Source organism: Aotus nancymaae, unplaced genomic scaffold (assembly GCF_030222135.1).
Source record: "Aotus nancymaae isolate 86718 unplaced genomic scaffold, 86718_ANA_hifiasm-v0.15.2.pri h1tg000040l, whole genome shotgun sequence".
In the NCBI taxonomy this organism is placed as follows: domain Eukaryota; kingdom Metazoa; phylum Chordata; class Mammalia; order Primates; family Aotidae; genus Aotus; species Aotus nancymaae.
The window spans coordinates 101,196,095-101,222,819 of record NW_026988454.1 but is presented as its reverse complement, the minus strand read 5'-3'; the positions used below and the strand labels follow the sequence as shown (position 1 = coordinate 101,222,819).

The 26,725-nt window shown below is 35.2% G+C and overlaps 1 protein-coding gene across 1 annotated transcript in view; it reads right to left on the bottom strand.

Moving 5' to 3' along the window:
• EYS (eyes shut homolog) overlaps window positions 1-26,725 on the bottom strand; it is a 2,025,572-nt gene that overhangs the window by 915,260 nt on the left and 1,083,587 nt on the right. Inside the window, 1 exon segment of the mRNA XM_021676159.2 lies at window positions 12,622-12,746. Coding sequence (XP_021531834.2) covers window positions 12,622-12,746 — 125 coding nt within the window.

Below are 26,725 nucleotides of genomic sequence, written 5' to 3'. Positions count from 1 at the left end.
AAAGGGAGATCGGGACCTACGGTCAGGAAGAAGTCTGTTTAAAGCCTAGTCAAACTGAGAAAAACATTAAGGCTGTCTTGGTCAAAGACAACAAACGAGGATATAAAATAAGTCAAGAGTTATTACAAGAAACAGAAATCACTCTAGTGATTTAACCAATAAGGACCTGAATAATGGAATTTGATGCTTCCAAAATTATCAGAACGAAGGGAAGCTGTAGGAGTAACACCAATAACCACAGATAAGACATTCTGTCCCCTGAGCCAGGATTAGGAAGATGAGAAATATTAAAGCACCGTTAGAATTTTTGAGTTCAAGAACCCATTGTGCCAATCCAAGGAAGGTTGATTACCAGGAAGCTGCCAATTCAATGCACCTACACACTGAATTAATGACTCTACAGTGAGATCTGCTGCAAAGAGTCACATATCTCCATGACTATTTTAACAGAAAAATCTGCTAAGATACCCAGAAATGGTCTCCATCAGATCCTTGAGATTTTAGGTATGTTTATTATTGGCAGAACTCAATAATATTTGCAACTCCGGCTTTGAGGGAGTCTGGAAATTGTAGATTTTAATACTCTTGCCTCGGTAGTATAGGAAACCACACTAGATGGGAATGGACACTGAGTGTCAATCATACCCATTAGTTTAAAGAAATACATAAGATGAATAGGTGCTTATACTGGTGTAGGACAATGTAATGGTAAGAAATTAGACCAGAATAACAAAATATAAATCAGCCAAATTAACACTTATTGGATAAGAGTTTTTTTTTTAATGTTCAGAAACAAAATATGTTATCTCTTGAGTCTTACATAGCTTTGATTTTCATTCTTAATAAGGTAACCAAACATTCAGAAAATGGTTTGGTAACTGAAAACAAAAAGCCAAAAGCTGTCATTAGCAATCTAGTAAAAGTAATCAAATTATTATGGTGTTAAACTCATAGTATTAATCTAATATCTGACACATAAAATAAGCAAGTGTGTAAGGAAGAAATGATTGAAAATAATGGTGGTGTAAAATAAATACAACCTTAGGTGACACATTGTAACAAAATTAGAGTAAATTTTTAATTTTTTTTTTTAGAGACAGTCTTGCTCTGTCACGCAGGCTGCAGTGTAGTGGCATGGTCACAACTCACTGCAACTTTAAACACCTGGGCTAAAGTGATCCTCTTCCATTTCAGTCTTTCAAGCACCTAGCAGTGCTTGAAAGCAGGCAGGTGGCTACCACCATGCCTGACCACTTTAATTTCTCTCTTTCTTTATATACACACACACACACACACACACACACACACATATACATATACTGTACCTATGCAACAATCTGCATGTTCTGCACATGAACCCCAGAACCTAAAGTGCAATAATATACAAATAAATACATAGGCACATACATGGCAATGTGGTTTGTGGTTTGCTGCCTCCATCCCCATCACCTATATCTGGCATTTCTCCCCATGTTATCCCTCCCCAGATCCCTACCTCTGCTGTCCCTCCCCTAGACCCCCAAAGAGACCCCAGTTTGTGATGCTCCTCCGTGTCAATGCATCCTTGCTGTTCAACACCCACCTATAAGTGAGAACATATGGTGTTTGATTTTCTGTTCTTGTGTCAGTTTGCTGAGAATGATGGTTTCCAGATTCACCCATGTCCCTACAAAGGACACGAACTCATTTTTTATGGCTGCATAGTATCCAATGGTGTATGTGTGCCACATTCTCCTTGTCCTATCTATCATTGATGGGCATTTGGGTTGGTTCCAGGTCTTTGTTATTGTAAACAGTGCTGCAATGAACGTATGTGTGCATGTGTCTTTATAACAGAAAGATTTATAATCCTTTGGATATATACCCAGAAATGGGATTTCTGAGTCAAATGGAATTTCTATTTCTAGGTCTTTGAGGAATCACCACACTGTCGTCCACAATAGTTGAACTAATTTACACTCCCACCAACAGTGTAAAAGTGTTCCTATTTCTCCACATCCTCTCCAACAACTATTGTCTCCAGATTACTTAATGATCGCCATTCTAAGTGGCGTGAGATGGTATCTCAATGTGGTTTTGATCTGCATTTCTCTAATGACCAGTGATGATGAGCATTTTTTATATGTTTGTTGGCGTCATAGATGTCTTCTTTTGAAAAGAGTCTGTACACATCCTTTGCCCACTTTGGAATGAGCCTGTTTTTTTCTTGTGAATCTGTTTTAGTTCTTTGTAGATTCTGGACATTAGAACTTTGTCAGATGGATAGATTGCAAAAACTTTTTCCCATTCTGTTGGTTGCTGGTTCACGATAATGATTCTTTTGCTGTGCAGAAGCTCTGGAGTTTAATTAGGTCACATTTGTCTATGTTGGCTTTTGTTGCCTATGCTTTTGGTGTTTGAGTCATGAAGTCCTTGCCTATGCCTATGTCCAGAATGGTTTTGCCTAGGTTTTCTTCTAGGGTTTTTATGGTGTTAGGTCTTATGTTTAAAATTAAGTCTTTAACCCATCTGGAGTTAATTTTAGTGTAAGGTGTCAGGAAGGGGTCCAGTTTCTGCTTTCTGCACATGGCCAACCAGTTATCCAAAACACCATTTATTAAACAGGGAATCCTTTCCCCATTGCTTGTTTTTGTCAGATTTGTCAAAGATGAGATGGTTGTAGATGTGTGGCATTGCCTCTGAGGCCTCTATTCTGTTCTGTTGGTCTATATATCCATTTTGGTACCGGTACCATGTTATTTTGATTAGTGTAGCCTTGTAATATAGTTTGAAGTCAGGTAGCCTGATGCCTTCCTTTGTTCTTTTTGCTTAGAATTACCTTGGCTATGTGGGCTCTCTTTGGTTCCATATGAAGTTTAAGGTGGTTTTTTCCAGTTCTGTGAAGAGGGTCATAGGTAGCTTGATGGGGATAGTGTTGAATCTATAAATTACTTTAGGCAGTATGGCCATTTTCACAATATTGGTTCTTCCTAACCATGAGCATGGAATGTTTTTCCATCTGTTTGTGTCCTCTCTTTCTTCCTTGAGCAGTGATTTGTAGTTCTTCTTGAAGAGAACCTTTACATCCTTTGTTAGTTGTATTCCTAGGTATTTTATTCTCTTTGTAGCAATTGTGAATGGCAGTTCGTTCTTGATTTGGCTCTCTTTAAGTCTGTTATTGGAGTATAGGAATGTTTGTGATTTTTGCACATTGATTTTGTATCCTGAGACTTTGCTGAAGTTGCTTATCAGTTTCAGGAGATTCTGAGCTGAGACAATGGGGTCTACTAAATATACAATCATGTCATCTGGAAATAGAGACAATTTGACTTCCTCCTTTCCTAATTGAATAGCCTCTATTTCTTTTTCTTGCCTGATTGCTCTGGCTAGAACTTCCAATACCATATTGAAAAGGAGTGGTGACAGAGGTCATCCTTGTCTATTGCCAGATTTCAAAGGGAATGCTTCCAGTTTTTGCCCATTCAGTATGATATTGGCTGTAGGTTTGTCATAAATAGCTTTTATTATTTTGAGATACAGTCCATACACACCTATTTTATTGACAGTTTTTAGCATAAAGCGCTATTGAATTTTGTCGAAGGCCTTCTCTGCATCTATTGAGATAATAACGTGGTTTTTGTCTTTGGTTCTGTTTACATGGTGGATTACATTTATAGACTTGCATATATTGAACCACCCTTGCATCCCCAGGATGAAGCCTACTTGATTGTGATGGATAAGCTTTTTGATGTGCTGTTGCAATTGGTTTGCCAGTATTTTATTGAAGATTTTTGCATCTGTGTTCATCCCAGATATTGGCCTGAAGTTTTCTTTTCTTGTTGAGTCTCTGCCAAGTTTTGGTATTGGGATGATGTTGGTCTCATAAAATGATTTGGGAAGTATTCCCTCTTTTTGGATTGTTTGGAATAGTTTCAGAAGGAATGATACCAGCTCCTCTTTGTATGTCTGGTAGAATTCAGCTGTGAACCCATCTGGAACTGGGCTTTTTTTGGTTGGTAGACTATTAATTGCTGCCTCAACTTCAGCTGTTGTTATTGGTTTATTCAGGGTTTCAACTACTTCCTGGTTTACACTTCAGAGGGTGCAAGTGTCCAGGAATTTATCCATTTCTTCCACGTTTACAGGTTTATGTGCATAGAGTTTTTTGTGGTAATCTCTGATGGTAGTTTTCATTTCTATGGAATCTGTGGTAATATCCCCTTTATTATTTTTTATTGCATCTATTTGATACTTCTCTCTTTTCTTTTAATCTGGTTAGTGGTCTGTCTATATTGTTGATCTTTTCAAAAAACCAGCTCCTGGATTCCTTAATTTTTTGAAGGGTTTTTGTTTCTCTATCTCCTTCAGTTCTGCTCTGATCTTAGTTATTTCTTGTCTTCTGCTAGCCTTTGAGTTTTTGATCTTGCTCCTCTAGCTCTTTCAATTTTGATGATAGGGTGTCAATTTTAGATTTTTCCTTGCTTCTCATGCGGGCGTTTATTGCTATAAATTTTCCTCTAGACACTGCTTTAAATGTGTCCCAGAATACGTTTTGTCTTTGTTCTCATTGGTTTCGAAGAACATCTTCCTTTTTGCCTTCATTTCATTGTTTATTCAGTCAACATTCAAGAGCCAGTTATTCAGTTTCTATGAAGTTGTGTGGTTCTGAGTTAATTTCTTAATCCTGAGTTCTAATTTGATTGCACTGTGGTCTGAGAGACTGTTTCTTATGATTTCTGTTCTTTTGCATTTGCTGAGAAGTGATTTACTTCCAATTATGTGGTCAGTTTTAGAGTCGGTGTGATGTGATGCTGAGAAGAATGCATATTCTGTGGATTTGAGGTGGAGAGTTCTGTAGATGTCTGCTAGGTTTGCTTGGTCAAGATCAGAGTTCAAGTACTGGATATCCTTTTTAATTTTTTGTCTCATCGATCTGTCTAATATTGACAGTGGAGTGTTAAAGTCTCCCACTATTATTGTGTGGGAGTCTAAGTCGCTTTGTAGGTAGTTAAGAACTTGCTTTATGTATCTGTGTGCTCCTGTATTGGGTGCATATATATTTAGGATAGTTAGATCTTCTTGTTGCATGGATCCTTTTACCATTATGTAATGCCCTTCTTTGTCTCTTTTGGTCTTTGTTGGTTTAAAGTCTATTTTATCAGACACTAGGACTGCAACTCCTGCTTTTTTTTGCTTTCCATTTTCTTGGTAAATATTCCTCCATCCTTTTATTTTGAGCCTATGTGTATCCTTGCACATGAGATGGGTTTCCTGAATATAGCACACCGATAGGTCTTGATTTTTTATCCAGTTTGCCAGTCTATGTCTTTTGATTGGGGCATTGAGCCCATTTACATTTAAGGCTAATATTGTTATGTGTGAAATTGATCCTGCCATTTTGATGCTAGCTGGTTGTTTTTCCCATTAATTGACGCAGTTTCTTGATTGTGTCAATGCTTTGATGCTCTTTACCATTTGGTACGTTTTTGGAGTGGCTGGTAATGGTTGTTCCTTTCTATGTTTAGTGCTTCTTTCAGGAGCTCTGTAAGGCAGGACTGGTGGTGATGAAATTTCTGAGCAATTGTTTGTTCATAAAGGATTTTTATTTATCCTTCACTTATGAAGCTTAGTTTGGCTGGATATGAAATTCTAGGTTGAAAATTCTTTTCTTTAAGGATGTTGAATATTGACCCCCACTCTCTTCTGGCTTGTAGAGTTTCTGCTGAGAGATCTGCTGTGAGTCTGATGGGCTTCCCTTTGCAGGTAATCCGACCTTTCTCTCTGGCTGCCCTTAGCATTTTTTCCTTCATTTCAACCCTGGTGAATCTGATGATTATGTGCCTTGGGGTTGCTTTTCTTGAGGAATATCTTTGTGGTGTTCTCTGTTTCCGGTACTTGAATGGTGGCCTGCCTTGCTAGGTTGGGGAAGTTCTCCTGGATAGTATCTTGAAGAGAGTTTTCCAGCTTGGATTCATTCTCTCCATCACATTCAGGTACACCTATCAAATGTAGATTAGGTCTTTCCACATAATCCCATATTTCTTGGAGGCTTTGTTCATTTCTTTTTACTCTTTTTCCTCTAATCTTGCCTTTTCATTTTATTTCATTGAGTTGATCTTCAATCTCTGATATCCTTTCTTCCACTTGGTTAATTTGACTATTGAAACCTGTGTATGCTTCGTGAAGTTCTCGCAGTATGTTTTTCAGCTCCATCAATTCATTTATATTCTTCTCTAAGCTGTTTACTCTCCTTAGCATCTCATCAAACATTTTTTTTCAAGGTTCCTGGTTTCTTTGTATTGGGTTAGAACATGTTCTTTTAGCTCAGAGAAGTTTCTTATTACCCTCCTCTGAAACCTCTTTCTGTCAATTCATCAAACTCATTCTTCATTCAGCCTTATTCCCTTGCTGGTGAGGAGTTGTGATCCTTTGGAGGAGGAGAGGCATTCTGGTTTTGGATGTTTTCATCTTTTTTGTGCTGGTTTCTTCCCATCTTTATGGATTTATTTACCTGTGGTCTTTGTAGTTGTTGACTTTCGGATGAGGTCTCTGAGTGGATGTCCTTTTTGTTGATGATGAAGCTATTTCTTTCTGTTTTTTAGTGTTTCTTCTCACAGTCAGGCCCCTTTGCTGTAGGACTGCTGGAGGTCCGCTCCAGACCCTGCTTGCCTGGGGATCACCTACAGTAGCTGCAGAACAGTCAGGGTTGCTGCCAGTTTCTTATTCTGTTATCTTTGTCCCAGAAGTATACCCACCAGATGTCAGCCTGAGGTCTCCTTTATGAGGTGTCTCTTTGGATATACAGGGGTTGGGGAGCTGCTTGAGGAGACAGTCTGTCCCTTATAGGAGCTCAAGTGCTGAGCAGTGAGCTCCATTTTCCGTTCAGAGCTGCTGGGCAGGTACGTTTAAGTCTGCTGCAGTAGAACTCATAACCACTTTTTTTTCTCAGGTGCTCTTCTCCTGGGAAGGTGGGGCTTTATTTATAAATTCCTGACATGCTGCTGCCTTTTTTCAGAGATGCCCTGCCCAGTGAGGAGGTAGCCTAGTCACAGTCTGCCAGCAGAGGCATTGCTGAGCTGCCGTGGGCTCTGCCTATCTTGCTGTGTGAACTTCCTTGCGGTTTTGTTTATAGAGGTATAGTTAGAACTGCTTCAGTAATGGCTGTCTGCCTTAGTAATGGCAGAGTGTTTCTGTAATGGCAGACTGCCTCGGTAATGGCAGACGCCCTTCCCCCGACAAAGCTCGAATGTCCCAGGTCCAGCTGTGCTTGCTGTGAAACTCTCAATCCAGAGCATTTCAGATTGCTGGTCTTTGTGGGGATGGGACCCACCAAGGCAGATCACCCGGCTCCCTGTTTCAGCCTCCTTTCTTTCAGTTGAATGAGCAACTTTTTTTCAGGTGTTCCAGGCGCCAGTGAAACAGCCACCCAGATTTGTATCAGTTTTTGTGTGGAGACCTGCTATGCTGGCTGAAACAGCTGTGCTGGTGGCTTGTGGTGCTTTTCCACCTGGGAATTTCCTGGTCTGTGGGCAGTAAAAACTCATTTGGAAATGTGGTGATCACTAACCCTCTGTGTTCTCACTGGGAACTGCACTCCAGAGCTGTTCCTATTCAGCAATGTTGGATCATCTCCATTTTTGTTATTTTTTATTTTTTATATTTTAGACAGATAGTTACCTAGGCTAGTCTTGAACTTCTGGATTCAAACAATCCTCTCACCTGAGCCTCCCAAAGTGCTGGGATTACAGGCAAGAGCCAACCCACCCAGCCTAAAATTAGAATGATCTTAAGTTGAAGACTAAATGAAATCTTTAAATACATTGATATATCCAGCTATAAATAATGACCATTTTTAATATTACATTTTAGTTAAAATATAGCCGTTATAATAGTTTGAGTTTATTAATGAAAATAAATGTCACAATTTCTAAGATTTATATATCTTATTTTCATTTCATTTTCCCTCTTAGCCCATAGTGATTTGTATCTGATCTCATGAATATAAAATAAAAATAAACCTAAAATAATTTCATCTTACTAGTTAATATATTACTTAGTAATTAGATAACATAAAATTATTTTCTTTCTTAGTATAACTCTAGAATACATAGAAAAATTAATTTTTACATGTAAATCTTCATGAAAATACAATTGTATACACTCTTTTATCTCATAATAAGGATTAATTACTTTTAATGGATCTTGATTAAGATTATTCTGTATCTCTTCTGTTCTCGATGCAGCCACCTCATCACTGACAATAATTATAGGCAGATATTATCTATGTCTGTTTCTCTGTTTTCTTGACCCAAGGATAGTGCAGCATTTCTGCTACAAAATAAACAAGGCTACTTTAAGAGCAAAATATGCATTTGAAGTTTGCATTACCACCAGTATAAACCATTGCACCCCTGCAGGGTATATAAAGTATCTGGGCACAGTGACTGTCCAGGGATTGAGAACAACTCTGAGTGAATTTGCAGTACAGAAACTATTCCCTATTACTTTCAATTTGCTCCTCACGGGATAGGTCTGATTTCACTTACTGGGTGTTCAACATTGTATTCAACACTATACATGGTACTGTTTAGGCTAAAAACAAACTGAGTGTGTTTCTAGTTCTAGAAAAACCATCTGAATACCTATATTGATACTTCATTGGAAATGAGCTCAAAAATCCATTTAATTACCTATATAGGTACAGGAAGAACTCTGTAATTAGGACTGTCCTAAATGATATTCAGATTGTTTCTTGCTCAAAGACCTTATGAAGAGAAGATGAGTGATGTCTAAAATCTACCCTGTGTTCCACTTGTCCAGTATTACACCTTGTTGGCTTGGAGGAAGGGGTATATTTATATAATTTTTCTGCCTAGAGATGGTGGAGGGCTTTATGCTTACCATGGCCCTGTCAGCAACTGGACAACATAGGCCATCTTAAATGAATTGTACCTTTTCAATATGTACTCCCAAAGGACCCATTACAATACAAACTTTCTATGAGGATTTGGTGGTACAAAAATAAACAACATTTAGAATGTCTTCTAACCCCCTTATATCCAGTTTAAATTTCAGTGTGTTTTGGAGAATATCTGGTAGGGAAACCAGTATTTAGTTTTTCAAACTGTGTTCTGTTCAGAATGTTGCAGGAGTCACACAGCTCTGTTTATACTAAAATGAAGAAGGAAGGGAGAAAAGAGATAAAATTACAAACCTTTTGGCATAGAGGAGGAGTCACCCAGGATTACAACAGTGGAAGTGTTGCTAGAAAGATGAGAATTTTGATAATTGGCAACATAATGTGAATGTAAGAAAGATTTCCACGACTGAAGAAAATGGCAATGATTTACAGTGTTTAACCAATTTTAAGACAAAGGAATACTTAGTGTAGTTTTCTACCTGGAACTGCGTAAGATAAAGATAATGGCATGACCGAGGTCAAAGCTTAGAAAAGAATTATCAAAATTGTTTAAGGCTTTTTAAAAATGAATGACATAGAGAAGTGGACGTGTAAATGAAGTGAATCAGCCTTTATGTTTTTCTACGGCATTTAGGAGAAAGCAAATTGCTGTGAACTACTCAGGAGAGTGAAAAGTTTTATATTTTTGCTAATGGAATCTTTTAAAGAGAAAATCAGACAGATTTGGGTGGGAGACTTTGAGAATTCTCACAGTGGTTAGAATTGCTAACATCTAGACTAAGCTGCGCCATGCTGATGGATTTTATTGTGGAAGTCTTTTTTTTTAATGATTGAATTTTTTTTTAATGATTCAATTTTTTATTGTAGTAAGCACATTTAACATGAACTCTCACCATTTAACACATTTATATAGTACATTACTATTAACTATAGGCATGATATTATATACATCTCTAGCAATTATTCATTTTGCATAACTGAAACTTTATACTTAATGGGGAGTTTCTCTTCACCAATATAACATTTTGGGGGAATATGAGAGATGATGAATGTACAAGTGTCAGTACAGACTTCTTAGGTGTGAATCTTAGCTCTGCCACGAACATGTTGTGAGACATTACCCAGTGGTTCTGGGACTCTGTTTCCTTATTAGAAAAACGAGATGGGTAAAATAAGATACCCTCTTCTCAACATTGTTATGAAAACTTAATTAGTTAATACATCTAAAATAACATGGTGTCTATGCAGTAATATTGATATTATTATCATCATTTCCTAAGCACATACATGCCAAAGAACCCATACATTTGACCTTTGAAATATAAAATTCATAATACAAGGAAAGGAGCTCAAAAAAGGGTAGAATTTTCAATTAAAAAAATAGAGAAAAAGATAGTTTTCTATCAAAATCAGTTCCTTCTGGGGATAAAGAAAAAGTTAGTACAAAGGGACAGCATGAGCAAATTTTGGAGGATGGTGGTTAATTGCCTTACTGAGAGGGTGGTTATACAACTTTGAGCATTTGCCAAAACCATAGAATCGTACACCAGAGAGTTAATGTTACTGTGGGAATAAAAACACCCTGAAACTAAAGCAAACTATGCTCATAAAGAAAATGAGAAATGGATGAAGAATAATCTGCAGGAGCAAGATTATTCCTAAATAACTTTAAAGGGAGGATGGATTGGCAAGATTAAAAGCTATGGCTGGAACAGAGACAGGAGTTTTGGGTGGTGTCAATAGCATTTTCCAAAAATATGTTTTTTTCATTTGCCACTTACTTTTCACTCCCATAACTAAGTTTTGAAAAGTGTAAATCAGTCAAAGATATCAGCAAATTCTGAGTAACTCCTAACAGCACAGGGGGGTATCATTTTGAGGCCTTCTGCTTCCCAATAGGTATCTGAAAAGCAGCCTCATCATATGGCTTCAACTGAATGATTCGACAGTTTCAAAATCAGTCCCACGCTTCCAGGTGAATCTAGAGTAGTGGTATCAACCTACAGCATCAAAACTAATCTAGCACCTGTAAGATATTTATTAACATGAAACAGAAAATGAAGCTAAAAGTTATAAGATACCTATTATTATGACAAAATTTATATGGGCATTTTACTTCTTAACTGTTTTTGTAGAATTTTTTATTGTTTATGCTAGTTACCGTAGAGTATTAAGTGTTCAGAGCACAATAAAGAGATATATATATATATCTTTTCTTTGCTTGAAAGGGGCAAAATGTATGAAATAGTATTCATTTCTTATATAAGAAAACTAATTTTATTCTACTTACTTTACCTACAAAAGTTCCAGTTTTATGTACAAGTGTGTATTTCAAAAGGCAAGTGCAAAGTTCTCCAGATGTTCTGTGTGATCAAATAAAGCCTAGTACTAGTAATAAGTGTTCAAAAAATAGAGTAGGTCTATGAGTGATGTTTAACTTCTAAACAGTATGTGGGTGAGACTCAGTTGATAGGTATTCACCAGTTTGCATGACTTCACATAAATCATGTTAGTCCTAATACTCATATGGCTATTATTTTTTTAGTGGAGCCAACAACCAGAAGCCCAGAACCTATTGGTTTTCCATAAGCTTTCTGAAGTCTTCTGTGAGTTCTGTGAATAGTGAGTTTTTTTTTTTTCTAAGACATGAAGTCCTGCTATATTCCCCAAGCTGGAGATCTGTGGCTATCCACAGATACAATCAAAGCATACCTCAGCCTCTAACTCCTGGGTTCAAGTAATCCTCTCTTCTCAGCCTCCCAAATAGTTTGAACTATAGGCATGCTACTATCATGCCTGGCTCAATAATTTTCTTTAAAGTGAACAAAAATATCTCCTACATATATTCCTGCAAAAGTATCGCTGCTCAAGGTAATTTAGGGATCCAACATCCCTTTTGGGTGGATGTAACTGAATGTTGAAAATAAGATGAGTGGCAGAAAATATAGGAAGAGAGTAACATATCTGAAGTTAGAAATCTAAAGAAAAAAGAAGGAAAAAGATGCAAGAACACCAATCACTTATATCAATGTAGACCTAAAGGAATATGACCAAAGGTAGAGATGGTTCAAAAAGACCAGTTATTAATGAGCAGTTACATTGCTACTACAAAAATACCATAAACTGCGTAGCTTACACACAACAGAAATTTATTTCTCACAGTTCTGGAAGCTGCAAGCACAAGATCAAGTTGCTGACAGATTCTGTGTCTGGAGAGAGCCTGCTTCTTGATTCTTAGATGGTGCCTTCTGGCTGTGTTCTCACACTGTGGAAGGGCCAGCTAGCTTAGCTCTCTAGGGTCTATTTTATAAAAGCACTAATCCCATTCACAAGGGCTCTACTCTCACGACCTAATCATCTTTCAAAGGTCCCATCTCTTAATACTATCATATTGTTGATTAGGGTTCAATATGTGAATTTCAGGGAGACACAAATATTTAGACAAATATTTGTCTGTGTTTAGAAAATCCATGAATAAGGTATTATAGTCTAAACATTAAGATTTCCTGATCACAGCCTAAGTGCTTGCTTCTGAGTATCATACAATATTCATTTCAGGTTTTTAAAGAATAATCATTGCTTATAACTTAATAGTCAACAACAGTATTGGTGGAGTAAACTGTCAAAATTGTATACACACAGGTACATGTACATTTACATAAACATATATATTATTTTAATATATATGTAGTATGCCTGATTATTATTTTTAAAATAATTACCTGGTTGGCATTTGCAAACATATCCATTGATGTGATCCTCACAGTTTGCACCATTTAGACATGGTGAGGAAGCGCATTCATTTATATTAATGTCACAAAATTGGCCAGAAAATCCAGGAAGACATCTAAGAAAAAAAAATGAAAAATTTATTTGTATATATTGTACACATAAGCAATGTCACTTTTCATCTTGGGATTCCATCACTCAAATGTGTTTTCAGAGCTCCAATAACATGTACCTGGGAGCCTATTTTGGGGTGATACAATGAGTTGAATTGTGGCCCCAAAACAGTATGTCTAATACTTAACACTAAATATCTGTGATTGTGACTTTATTTGAAAATCTGGTCTTTGCTGATTTAATTAGGTGTCTTGAGATGAGGTTGCTCTGAATTAACTCAGTGGGCTCTAAATCCAGTGACAAGTGTTCTTATAAGCACAGAAGACAGAGACCCATGGGGAGAAGGCCATGTGAACATATACATAAAGATTGATGTTATGCAGCCCTAAGTCAAGGAACACCCAGAACTTCTAGGAGCTGGAAGAGGAAAGATAAGATTTTCTCCTAGAGTTTTCAGAGGGAGCATGACCTTGCTGACACTTTAATTATGGACTTCCGATATCCACAACTATGAACAAATAAATTTCTGTTATTTTAAGCTAGCAAGTTTGTGGTCATTTGTTATGTCATTCCTAGGAAACTAATACAGGAGATTATATTATTGTGTGTATCTGCTTAAATCCAAGTGAATTGTTTGAAAAGAAATAAAACAGAGTCTCTACGAGACTTCTTAAAATGGAGAAATTGGGGGCACTTCATGAAAGGTATGCTCCATAATTGGAAGAAGAGATATGAAAAGAGTCAATAGGTCAGAGACGATTGTATTTCCTCTAATTTTTTAAAAATGCTTTTATATAAACCATTCAGATGTCACCTGTTAAATCATGTTTGAAGAACTGATGGAGGATCCACAACATTGATTAAAGTGTAATGTTCATAGCTATTCGTACAGATTTGTCCAGTACATACAACATGCAGATATTTTATGAATGCTAAGAATACAAACACAAGTGAAACTCTGCGTCTGCCTTCAAGAAGCAACTAGCCTAGCTGGGAAAATAGACAAACACAAGTATATGATTGTATATAAGTGCTATAATCAGCATACAAAGAAATGAATTTTTATCACACAAGGGCAAGAATAAGAAAAGAGTGTGAGTTAATCCAGAAATTGCAAGTAGTTCTGAATGGCTGAAATATAATGTGGGAGAGCACAGTCTGGTGATGCTGATGAAAAAGGATAAATTACATAAACAGGAATTAGATTACTATATAGTATTGGATCATAAGTTTTACCACAGCTAATATTTACTGAAAACTTATTCACAATATATAACTTTACCAAAGTTACAATACTAGCAAATTTGCAAAAGTGGAATTTATCAGTCTGTACTACTCAGCTAGCCAAATTCAGCCACGCTGTTTTATTTGGGTACACAGTTGCTTAGGTGATATAAAATTGAAGTTCTGATTTTCACTGCAACTAACTCTACCCATCTAAAGCTAAGTAACTACAAATTTTAGACAATTCAGAATGCTAGTAACTATTGTCCTAGATTCTTACCTAGCTGAAGACTTTCCTGACCAACAAACAATAAGACTTGCTTTAACCGTGTGTGGATTTATGGATGGTCTGATTTTGCACCGTCACGATGAAATAAATCTTCAGTATTGAATTGCCTATCTCTCTTTGTAGCACAAAGAAACCCATAGCAGTTTTTTTTTTTTTTTGAGAGGAATTCATCACTAGTGGTTTACTCTTATATGCAAGATAAACTTATATGCAAAAAAAACTCAAGGCTCATTTTGTCAGTATTTGAAGTGTTCATTCTCTTTCCGTGAATATCATAAGTTATTCTTCAAAGATGCATTATCAATATATATATCTTATTTATTTATTTATTTTTTGAGACAGGTTCTTGCTCTGTTGCCCAGACAGGAATGCAATGGAGTGGCCCGATTATAGCTCACTGTAATATAAAACTACTGGCCTCAAGTAATCTTCCCATCTGAGCCTCCCATGTAGGACTATAGGTGGCGTGCACCATCACACCTGTCTAACTTTTGTGTGTGCGTTCATTATATAAAATGGACATTTTGTGTGTGTCCATCATACAAAATGGGTCATACTATGTTGCCCAGTCACCCCATCAATTTATATTCTTGGCAGAATTATATAAAATATCCGTATGTCTACATTCTTACCTATGAACAATATTACATTGCTTATAATTTTCACTGCAAAGGAGAAAAAAACTACTTATCTAATAAAGATTTTTTGAAGGGGGGAGTATAAAAAAAATTTAACAGAACTTGTATTTTGCAATAATTTTAGGTTAACAGAAGAGTTGCAAGGGTAGCACAGAATATTCTCACATACTCCGTATCCAGTTTCATTTATCGTCTTAACATGGTATGTTTGTCACATATTACTACATTATTATTACATTATTAACTAAATTTATGACACAACATTACTACATTATTATTAACTAAAGCCTATACATTATTGCAGTTTCCTTAGTTTTTACCTAAATGTCTTTCGTTTCTGTTCAAGAATCCTATTCAGAATACCACATTACATTTAGTTGTCATGTCTCCTTAGGCTCCTTTAGACTCAAATATTTTCTCATACTTCCTTGTTTTTGATAACCTCCACTGTTTTGAAGAGCATTGGTCAACTATTTTGTAAACTATACTTCAGTTTAGGTTTGTTTAATATTATTCCCATGGTTACACTGGTGTTACAGGTTTCTGGGAGAAAGACATCATAGAAAAGGCTCACTCTCATCACATTATATCAACATTAATCTTTAGAGGGAAGTTGCTGTGTACATCCCATACTTAGCAGATAAGGAGTCATGTACACCTCTTTAAAGGAGAAGTACCTGAATGAATAATTTGAAATAATTTATTCAGGTATATTTTTAAAAACTTTTCTGGAATTTTGAGTGAAATTGCTTTTAATCTATACATCAAGTTGGAAGAAACATCATCTTTGAGTTTTTCAACTTATTTGAAGAAATATCTCTCCACTTACACATATCTTCTTTTATTTATTTCATTGGTATTTTGTACTTTTCTACGTAGAGATATTGTAAATATTTTATTATATTTATACCTAAATGCTTCATTTTTGTTTATTGTTCTAAGTGGCTTGTTTTTGTGTTTCTTCTTTCCAATATTCCAGTGTTCATTCCTGGAAACCAACTGACTTCTGTATGATGATCTTGTATCATACAAACCTTGCTACACTGGCTTATTAGGCCCAAGAGCTTTTTTTTTTTTTTAAATAGTAGATAGTAGAGTTTTCTACAAAGAAAATTATCTTCTACAACAATAATTATTATACCTGTAAATAAAGACCATTCTATTTCTTCCTGTTCAATCGGCACACCTTTTATTTCTTTTCCTCATCTTATTGCACTCAGTAGGACTTTTAATAGAATATTAAATAGCACTGTTGTGACAGGAAATGCTTGCCTGTATCAAATCTTAAGGAGAAAGGGTTTAGTTTTCATCATCAAGAGTAATGTTAGCTGTAGGTTTTTAAAATGTAGCCTTTATTAGGTAAAGGAGGTTACCTTTTATTCTTAATTTTTTTTGACAGTTTTTATGAGTAGAAATTGAGTTTTGCCAAGTGATTTTTGTGCATCCATTAAGATTATGATTTTTCTTATTCATCTGTTGATATGATATATAATCATATTGATTAACTGATATATGATATGATAATGATTGATATAGTCATATATATTTTTCTTGATCAAGTGTTAATATAGTGAATTACATCGAATGCTTTGTGAGCGCTAAGCTTTGCTTTCCTGGAATGAACTCCACTTGCTAATTTCAGAGTATGTTATTGCAGTTATCTTGTTATTTGCAAAGGGCCTATGATTTAAATTTTAAACTTTTAATGTTAAACTTTTACTCTTCGTTCCCTCAAGGTTATGTGATGTTTACGTTCTTAGCTTGAACGGAGGAAACATTTTCAAAACTCCTATAAAATAGAAGTGCATTACAATTTATAATCCTATGCTTCACAAAAATATTTACACAATGATCTGTAAAAATTTATAACATATGGGGAAATTGTGCTACTTATATTGGTATTATAAGCAGTTTTATCCCATACATATTTATTCACTTTATAAGCATTTTAATAAAATGCCTAACAGATTGAAATAACATACCCAACTTGTTTATAGAAAAGGATTTATTAAAAACTATTAAACACTACTACATAATGACACTGTCACACTCGGGTTTTGACACAAGAATTGCTCTGCCATACTAGGAGAATGGGCATAAAAGACAAATTAATTTTGCAGCATAGCAACTATAAAATATAACACTCAAAGCGATTGTTAAAAATGAGAACTGAGAACTTAGCATTAGAGGGGCCCAATGTCATGCTTCCATTTAGCTTATTGATTTAAAAAATTTGAACTAAATTTAGTTTAACTGCTATTTGCAGGTGACAGGAGCCACTCTCAAATGATTCTTCAAATTGGTAAACACTGTTTAACAACCTGTTGTTGCAGATAAGTAGTAAATTAAATTATTTTGTATGGTTTGCAGCTGTTTGGATAACCACCTGGCATGGATACTTTCCAATAACCATGCTGCTAGTCACCACTTATTACCTAAGTCCTTCCTGAAAATCCTCCTTTAGGCCCTCACTGTTGTTGCTGATGCTGTTCCTTTGATACAGCTACTTTTATTTTACATTGATTAAGCCCAACATCGTACTATTTATTTTCCATTATTTCCTTCACTTGTTTCTGTTCCTTAAAGATAAAACACAACCCATGTCTGATGTTGGTCTTGTCCATGGGAGCTTTATGGATTTTGCCACTCCAAAAACAGCACTTGATTCATTTATTAAGATAAGTTATGAGGCACATAACAAAGCAATTCTCCAGAATTGCTTTATTTGTTTATTAAACAAATAAAATGTGTCTAGTATCATACCACTGAGGTAAGAAACAAGAAGCTTTCAAAAATGGAATTTTCATCTCCCAGAATCTACTCTAGTCAGAAACCTGTTTCATTTTTTGTTGAGATGGATAACATTTTAATTTAAATGGGACTTAATTCAAGTTACATACACTCACTAAATTTTTATTTGACTTCGAAATATTTACATTTAAAAAGAAGTACACTTATAATTTCTAATATCCAATTTGCTGGGTTTTGATAATATGGTTGATAGGGATGTAGTTTAATAATAGTCAAGGAGGGAACAATGTTATAACATGGCTTTTTATATTTGCAAAGCATCGACTTTGATACATTAACTCTAAATGCTCAGAAGCTGAGTGTTTATTTACAAACTTTGCTGAAGCCCAAAATTCTTAAGTTAGAATCGTTGAAAAGTATCAGATGTGTAAACAAATGACTATACAATTCCAGAATCACTACAGTTCCTTTCTGTGATTTTTCTTCTTTTAATAATTAGTGACCAAAACTACACATAACTTTTCTTTTTTTAATAGTAGATACTCTGTTTATCAGTAACTGATCATAGTCATGAATAGGAAGCCTCCAATTAGAAATCTACACACCTAGGATATTAGGCCTAATTTTGTTTATTTACCTATGCTGTTGTCAAAAATTTTGACCTTTTGGAATTTTTGCCTTATTTTTACATAAGGAGCTATGGTTCTGAAGAATAACCATAAACCAAACCAAAACAAACCATTTTACACTTCTCTTACCACTGTGTCCTGACCTCTTCTCTGTCCCGGATGACATACCAGAACTTCTAACTGGATCAGAAATTGTCATATAGCTGATCTAGGTCATTGGAATTCACATACCTCTATTTATATTCATCCTTCAGATGAATGCCATGGACTTACAAATTTGATTTATTTTCTTTTGTAAAACATTATTTTTATAATTGATATTATAAACTACTATGTCTCTGGTAAACATAATAGGAGCCTCAGGTTGATAAGTAGGGGATGGCCTAGTGACTAGGAAAAGCCAATGATCTGACCAGAATGGTCTTGATTATCAGTTCAATATTATACTGCTTCACATTTCAGTATCTTCATTACTATTCCATTGAGCACATTATATGCTCTAAATTTTTAAAAATACAGGTACTTTAATCTTATTTCATTTTTGTTGCAGAGATTGTGATAGATGGGAAGCTGAATTATTATTATATGTATTTTCAAATGTGTAATTTAATTTTATTATAGCCTTAAGTAAACTGTATAGAGTAAAATCCAAATTGAATTATAAAATAAGTAATTTTAGTATTGTTTAAATTATGTATCCTGAAGGTCATTTTGACATTTTTACTTTTATCCTGAGTAATTCTATTATTACTATCAATTACGCATACGGATTAAGCGAAGCTATGCTTAGCAATTATCGTAACATAAATCAAAGTTTTTTTAAACCACTTTAAAAACTGGAATATTGTCTAAATAACTGTTCAAATTGTATTTGGACATATACAAGGATTTAGGTAAAAAGGACATTAACTACAACTGTCTCAGTAGTTGTAAATGAATAAACCTCAAAATAAATTCCTTTATTGTAGATGATACCATTTCGCCTCAGTTTTCAGTAAAATTTCTTTTATATATTGCTATTGATCGTATTTAAATTTCATTAATTTGGAATTCTCCATATGCAGAAATTAAGACAGAGCTGGGTGCCGATTGTTTCTTTGGAAGGTGATCCAAGTAAGCAGAAGTGAAGGAGTGGAAAGAACAAACGGGAACAAGGAAAGTCATTTAAGAATGCGTTGTTTAGCAGTTGCCACTATGAGTAACTGGGACTCAGTCTGACTACAGTAATTTTTAAATTCTTTCATACTTTTCTCAGCAAAGATGAAGTCTACTCCCCTTCTCCTTAAGGGTGGCTTCCTCCTATGCTGTTTGGAGCTCCTGGGCAAGCTAGATGCTCTATCATAAGGACACTCATATATCATTAAAAAGAGGCCCATGTGGAAAAGAACTGGAGCCTTGACCAATAGCTACATGAGTGGATATAGAAGAGGATTTTTCAACCCCATGCGGGTCTTCACATAATTGTAATCCAGATGGTGTCTTGTATGCAACCTCATGAAATATACTCAGCCACAACCACCCAGATAACTGTTCCTAAATTCTTGACTCACAGAAACGGTGAGATAATAAATGCTTGTTCTTTAAGAAACAAAATTTTGAGGGTAATTTGTATATGCAATACATAATTATGTGCACAATGAGCATTGACAGAAAATCTGTAAAGAACACAAACCAGAAATTTACTAAGAATAACTGACAATGAAGCAATTATTCACAGATTCTTGTTCCCTATTAGCCAAGGGTTGCCCATAGGCCAACAGGGGCAAACTTCTGGGCTGATCTATGAGAGGCTACCTTGTGTGTGTCCTCAGTAAGATCTCCCGGCTTCCAAAAAAAAAAAAAAAAAAAAAAAGGCCAGTATAAAGCCAATATATTGAAAATTGTCTAACACAGCTGAGATGGAACAAAAAGCATTTAAAAACAACTGCTCCACAAGCCATGTGAGGAGCCCCAACCTATTTCATATGTAAAAAACATGTAAGAAAAAATGGAGAAGGGAATGTAATAAACTCAAATTACACTGAGAACGTTGGTTAAGATGATTTTTTTCTTCCATATTCTACTTTTAAGAATAAAACATTAAATAAAAAGTAGATTTTTATTCAGGAGATTATTTTTAAGAGATAACAAGCAAATAGCCAGAACCTACCTCGACAATGAAACTTACCAGAATCTATTGTAACTTCTATTACCTTTTCTATATTACTCTACTGTGATCAGAAAGCTCTTCTCAAGGCAAAATTCTCAATTATCAAGAAAGTTTGCAAATTTATATCAGATTGCTCTAGTCAAGTAAACAAATATTATAAACAAATATTATAATGTTAATGGTCATTACCTTTTATGGCTATGTACTGTGCACTTTTCAGGGTCATTTATATATACTTGAAAATCCTGAGAACACAATCTAAGACAGATAAAATATTTTGAGTCTACCAGCAAATGGAGCCCTGTATCTGCTCTGAGTTTAAATGAAAAAATAAATTCTGTTGACAGAACAATTTTAGGTTTCACTGAAAATACAGTGTTCCCATGGAAAGAGTCAGTCCAAATCCTGAGCCACTCATATACTCAGGGATAAAAGTGGTTTCTGATAAAATATTTTTAAATTTTTGTTTCATTTGAATGTCCGCACCTTCTAGTGCTGAAATTTCCCAAAAAGCACATGCAAGAAGTTATTATTTGAATGTTTCAGGACCCTTCCAGTGTCAAGAAACACACAACTTCACAGCTAATTTGGTTTTGCAACAGCTCTAACATTAAAACTTAAATTTAACCCCAGTTTTATAACACTTGCAAAGTGTCAAGCCTTTTGACATTTTGTTGTTTTAATGAATGATCTTAAATTACTGTGTTTTTTTTTTTTTGGAGAGTCTCGCTCTGTCACCCAGGCTAGAGTACAGTGGCATGATCTCAATGCAACCTCTTCCTCCTAGTGAACTTCAAGCGATTCTTGTGTCTCAGCCTTCCAAGTAGCTGGGACCACAGGTGTGTACCACCATACCCGACTAATTTTTGTATTTTTTGTAGAGATGGAGATTTGCTATGTTGGGTGATCTCAAACTGCTGACCTCAAGTGATCTGCCTAACTTGGTGTCCCAAAGTGCTGGGATTACAGGTGTGAGCCACTGCACACAGCCATCTTAGATATACTTAAAAAAATTCAGCTGGGCACGGTGGCTCACACTTGTAATTCCAGCACTTTGGAAGGCTGAGGCGGGTGGATCACAAGGTCAAGATATCAAGACCTGACTGGCCAACATACTGAAACCCTGTCTACTAAATACACAAAAATAAGCCGGGCATGATGGTGCACATCTGTAGTCGGGAGGCTGAGGCAGGCGAATCGCTTGAACCCGGGAGGCAGAGGTTTCAGTGAGCTGAGATCATGCCACTGGACTCCAGCTTGGGCCACAGACAGTGCGAGATTTCATTAAAAAAAAAAAATTCTTCCATCCATTTGATGGCATTCTATTAGCAGAAATGATCCATGAGCATTCTAATCCATTTTACATGTACTTGAAACCATCTTTCATTTAATGACAAAAATTTCCTATTTCAATGGGATATTTCCTAACTTTCTTCACTCATTCCTTATAAAGCATAGCTTCTGTATCTATCACTGCCATGACCAACCATCTCTGGAAGAACAGTTTCTTCCAACAACTAGATATTCACTCCTACGCTCCGCACGCTAATATTACATTTTTAGATGTTTTAATATTTGTCTATGTACGTGGGCTCACACATATTTGTTAATAGAAAAATAAGGTTATTTTCACAAAGAACACATTTTATACTACTTTTTTTTGTGTGAACAAATAAGAAATATCTGAGTAATCCTAAAGGAGGCATTATGGTGGAGCTGTTTAATGTTTTACGTTTGTACATTTTCAAATGCATTTTATTTTAATATATATGTACCGGTAAGCCGTATGGTGTGGATGTGTGTGTACACATGTAGATAGACAGACAGACATACATATGTGCCTATGATATAGAAGCTATCATCATGGAGTAACAGGAGTAGGAATCCCAGGGAACTGAAGATAAACCAAATTAACAAGGGGACCAAAATTTCATATTACATAGTGAAAATGAGAATTTGTTTAATCTTAGAAAAATACTAATATATACACATTTTAAAGGATATCTTAGGTTTTAGAAAAGCACATTTGAAATTATGAGTTACGGTTTATGACATGCCCCTCAATCCTAACATATATAATATTATCTTATTGCATTCTTTATTTCTTTTTTGACAGAGTAAAATTAATTTAATAAAACTATGTATAACTTTCTCAGGTTTTCAAAATGACTCTCTTCATCTTCAATATACAAATCATTATCTTTTGAATAACCTCTCATGTAAACAATCTTGTTGATTTTCCCTTGTTCAGCTTTAGCCAGCCTAACTTTGTCCAATCTCCATTGGCAATAGCATATAATTGAAACAATTCTCCGGCAGAACTTTTGTCAATTTTGGAAGATCCTATGTCTATGACAAGATTTTAAATTCTACTCATAAGTTCATTTCCTTTGTATTTGCATTGCATTTTTTGCCAGTTCTCAAGTGTCTGATTCCTGATTCCTCAATGGGTGAGTAGTACTCAGTAACAATGCCTGTTTGAGTTGGGATTTATATCAAAAGTGAGAAGTTTTAATTTCTTACGTAAGCTTGTAACAGCACAATTTGGAAAGTTAGCAAAACTAATGAATACTCATAGAAAATATCTTTTGCACTTAATTAACTATATAATATGTAGTTTGAAAATAACTATACTTCTCTAATTTTCATCCTTTTACATAGATGGCTATCCCAAAATGAAAATCTAAAGGCATGGTATTACTTTTTTCCCATCTTGCCAAAAATCATAGCACAGAAATAGGTACATGTAAAATATACTTTCTTTTCTAGATAATTGCCATTTCTAGAGTTTATTTTAAACTAAATTTTGAATATATATTCTGGTTTAGAATGGAATAAAAAAGTTTTGAATGTTTAATTGTGAGTAATCTCATCACTAATATATCCAACATTTTGAGGATTTATTCAGCATAAAGCAAGTACGCCTTCTATAATTCTCCATGAATGAACACAAGTGAATTTAAAACCTCACTGGCCACTCATCAGGAAAATCAGCTTATAATTAATAAATCAATGCATAAACTAGACTCTAAGAAATTATTTTAGGATTATTTATATCTAAATAATTGATTTCTTTTAAGAGGATCTATGATTTCTATTAAGCTTTTTAAAACACTGATCAACTATTCTGATCTCCTCTTACTTATGAAACATTTCCTGATGATTATTCTTTCTAATTTGAGATGTTGTTGTTAGAAAACTGAATAAAGGGAAAACAAGTACAAGCCCCAATTGTAGATACTAATTTACATAGTAGAAGCATAGATATCCTAAATAAGTATAGTGAGGAACATGCCATTAACTCTATAAAACTTAGAGCTGTGAAGTAACTGTGGCATAAAATATTTTTCTTTTTTTATTAATACATAATAGATGTTCATATATTGGGGTACATGTGACATTTTTATACATTCATCTAATCTATAAAGATCAAATCAGAATAATTGGAATATCTATCACCTTAAATATTTATCTTTTTTTAATGCAAGGAACATTCAAACTATTTTCTTTTAGCTATTTTGAAATGTGCAATAGATTATTGTTAACTATAGTAACCCTAGTAATCTATCAAACACCACATTTTACTTCTAACGGTACATTTGTACCCTATTTTTTATTTTAACTGAGTAATTTTAATAAGATTTCTGAAGAATATAATAAAAAGCTAGAGTATAGATATATTTGCTTATTTAATAAAAATAATGTTTATGAAAAAACTTTATATAAAACACTTAGATAAGTTTTTCTTAGTTTTATCTGGTCATAGTTTTAACTGTGTTCCCAGGATTCAAATAACATGGTTTCTAAAAGATCCTTTCAATCATGAATTCATAAATATCTACAGATAACCTAAAATCAGGCCCAGTTAAGTCTAGATGAAGGAATTTAAGAGGTTTACATATATAGATGACACTAGTAGATAGTTTCTGCCATTTGAGGAATGGTCATTCATGCTAAGCACTTCACATGTAACTTATTTCTCAACGTCACTGAGTGATGGTGCCTAAGCTCTGGCCAGAGACAGGAAAGGGCATCTGGTAAGGCCTTAGTGGTAAGTGGGTCTTAGCAATAAACTGTGCTACTTTAGAGTAAAAACCCAGGGCAGTCTGAGGAGGGGCAAAGTGAAGACAAAGTGGGTTGCTTAGAATACACGCTGGCGCAGGCTAGCTGCAAGGCCAATCCTATGCTTCCCAAGGTAGGGAGGTAGATGAGGAAGCTGGAATGGGGTGGAAGTGAGGCAGCAGAGGGCAGAGTCTTCTTTCCACTGGATTTCCAAAACAGACAAACCAGCCAGGGAGGGAAACACATGCTACTGTAACTGAAGTGTGATATTTCAGCAGGAGCAAGTGAGAGTCATATAAGCTTTCTTCGAGGATGGGATCGGGGCGTCAACATAAGGTTTGGGACAAGTAGATGTGTGTAGAACCTGGGCCACTCTAAAGGTCTCAGCAGGAAAGCCCTCTGTCCATTCTGAATAACTTGCTATCTCTAGATATATTGATTATCTCATAGGGACATACCAATCATTCCAAACATGCTGACCTCCCCTGGACCCATGAACAGCTTTGAAAATAAATAAATGTGCAAAAATCTCTAGCATTACTATACACCAACAACAGGGATGCAGAGAGCCAAATTATGAATGACATCCCATTCACAATTGCTACAAAGAAAATAACATACCTAAGAATACAATTTACAAGGGAAGTGGAGGACCTTTTCAAGAATAACTATAAACACTTCTGATCAAGGAAATCAGAGAAGACACAAACAATGGAAAAACATTGCATGCTCATGGATAGGAAGTATCAATATCATGAAAATGGTCATATTGCCCAAAGTAATTCATAGATTCAATGATATTCCCATTAAACTACTATTTACATTCTTTACATAATTTAAGAAAAAAAGTAGTTTAAAATTTATATGGAACAAAAAAATAGCCTGTATAGCCAAGACAATCAATCCTAACTAAAAAGAACAAAGCTGTAGGCATCTCACTACCAGACTTCAAACTATACTACAAGGTTACAGCAACCAAAATAGCATGGTACTGGCAATGAAAACAGACACACAGACCAGTGGAATCCAATAGAGAATTCGGAAATAACACTGCACACTTACAACCAGCATATCTTCAAAAAATATGACAAAAACAAGCAATGGGGAAAATATTCTCTATTTAATAAATAGTGTTGGGAGAAGTGGCTAGCCATATGCAGCAAATTGGAACTCAACCACTTCATTACATATTACACAACAATTAATTCAAGGTGGATTAAAAACTTGAATGTAAATCTCAAAACTATAAAAACCCTAGAAAATCTAGAAAATGGCAGTCAGGACATAGGCACGGGCAGAGATTTCATGACAAAAACACCAAAAGCAATTACAACAAAAACAAAAACTGACAAATGGAATCTAATTGAACTAAAGAGCTTCTGCACAGAAGGAAAAAAAAAAGCCTATTATCAGAGTGAACAGACAGCCTTTAGAATGGGAGAAAATGTTTGCAATTTATTCCTGTATCAACAGCCTCATATCCAGCATCTACAGGGAACTTACACAAATTTACAAGAAAAACTGAAACAATTCCATTAAAAAGTGGGCAAAGAACATGAACATACACTTCTCAAAAGAAGACATTCATGCAGCCACCAAACATGAAAAAAAGCTCAACATCACTGATCAATAGGGAAATGCAAATCAGAACCACAATGAGATACCATCTCACACTATTCAGAGTGGCAACTATTAAAAAGTCAAGAAACAACAGACACTGGTGAGGTTGTGGGAAAAAGGAATGCCTGGTACACTGTTATTGGGAATGTAAATTAGTTAAACCATTGTTGAAGACAGTGTGGCAGTTCCCCAAAGATATAGAAGTAGAAATACCATTTGACCCAGCAATGCCATTACTGGGTATAAACCCAAGGGAATATAAATCATTCTATTATACACATACACAAATATGTCCATTGTAGCACCAATCACAAAAGCAAAGACACAGAATCAACCTAAATGCCCATCAATGGTAGAGTGGATAAAGAAAATGTGATACATATATACCATGGAATACTATGCATTCACAAAATGGAATGAGATCATGTCCTTTACAGGGACACGGATGGAGAGCTAGAAGCCAACATCCTCAGCAAACTAATGCAGGAACAGAAAACTAATGCAGGAACAGAAAACTAAACACCACACGTTCTCACTCCTAAGTGGGAACTGAATGATGAGAATAAATACATGGACACTAAGGAACCTGTAGGAACAACACATGCTGGGGCCTGTCCGTAG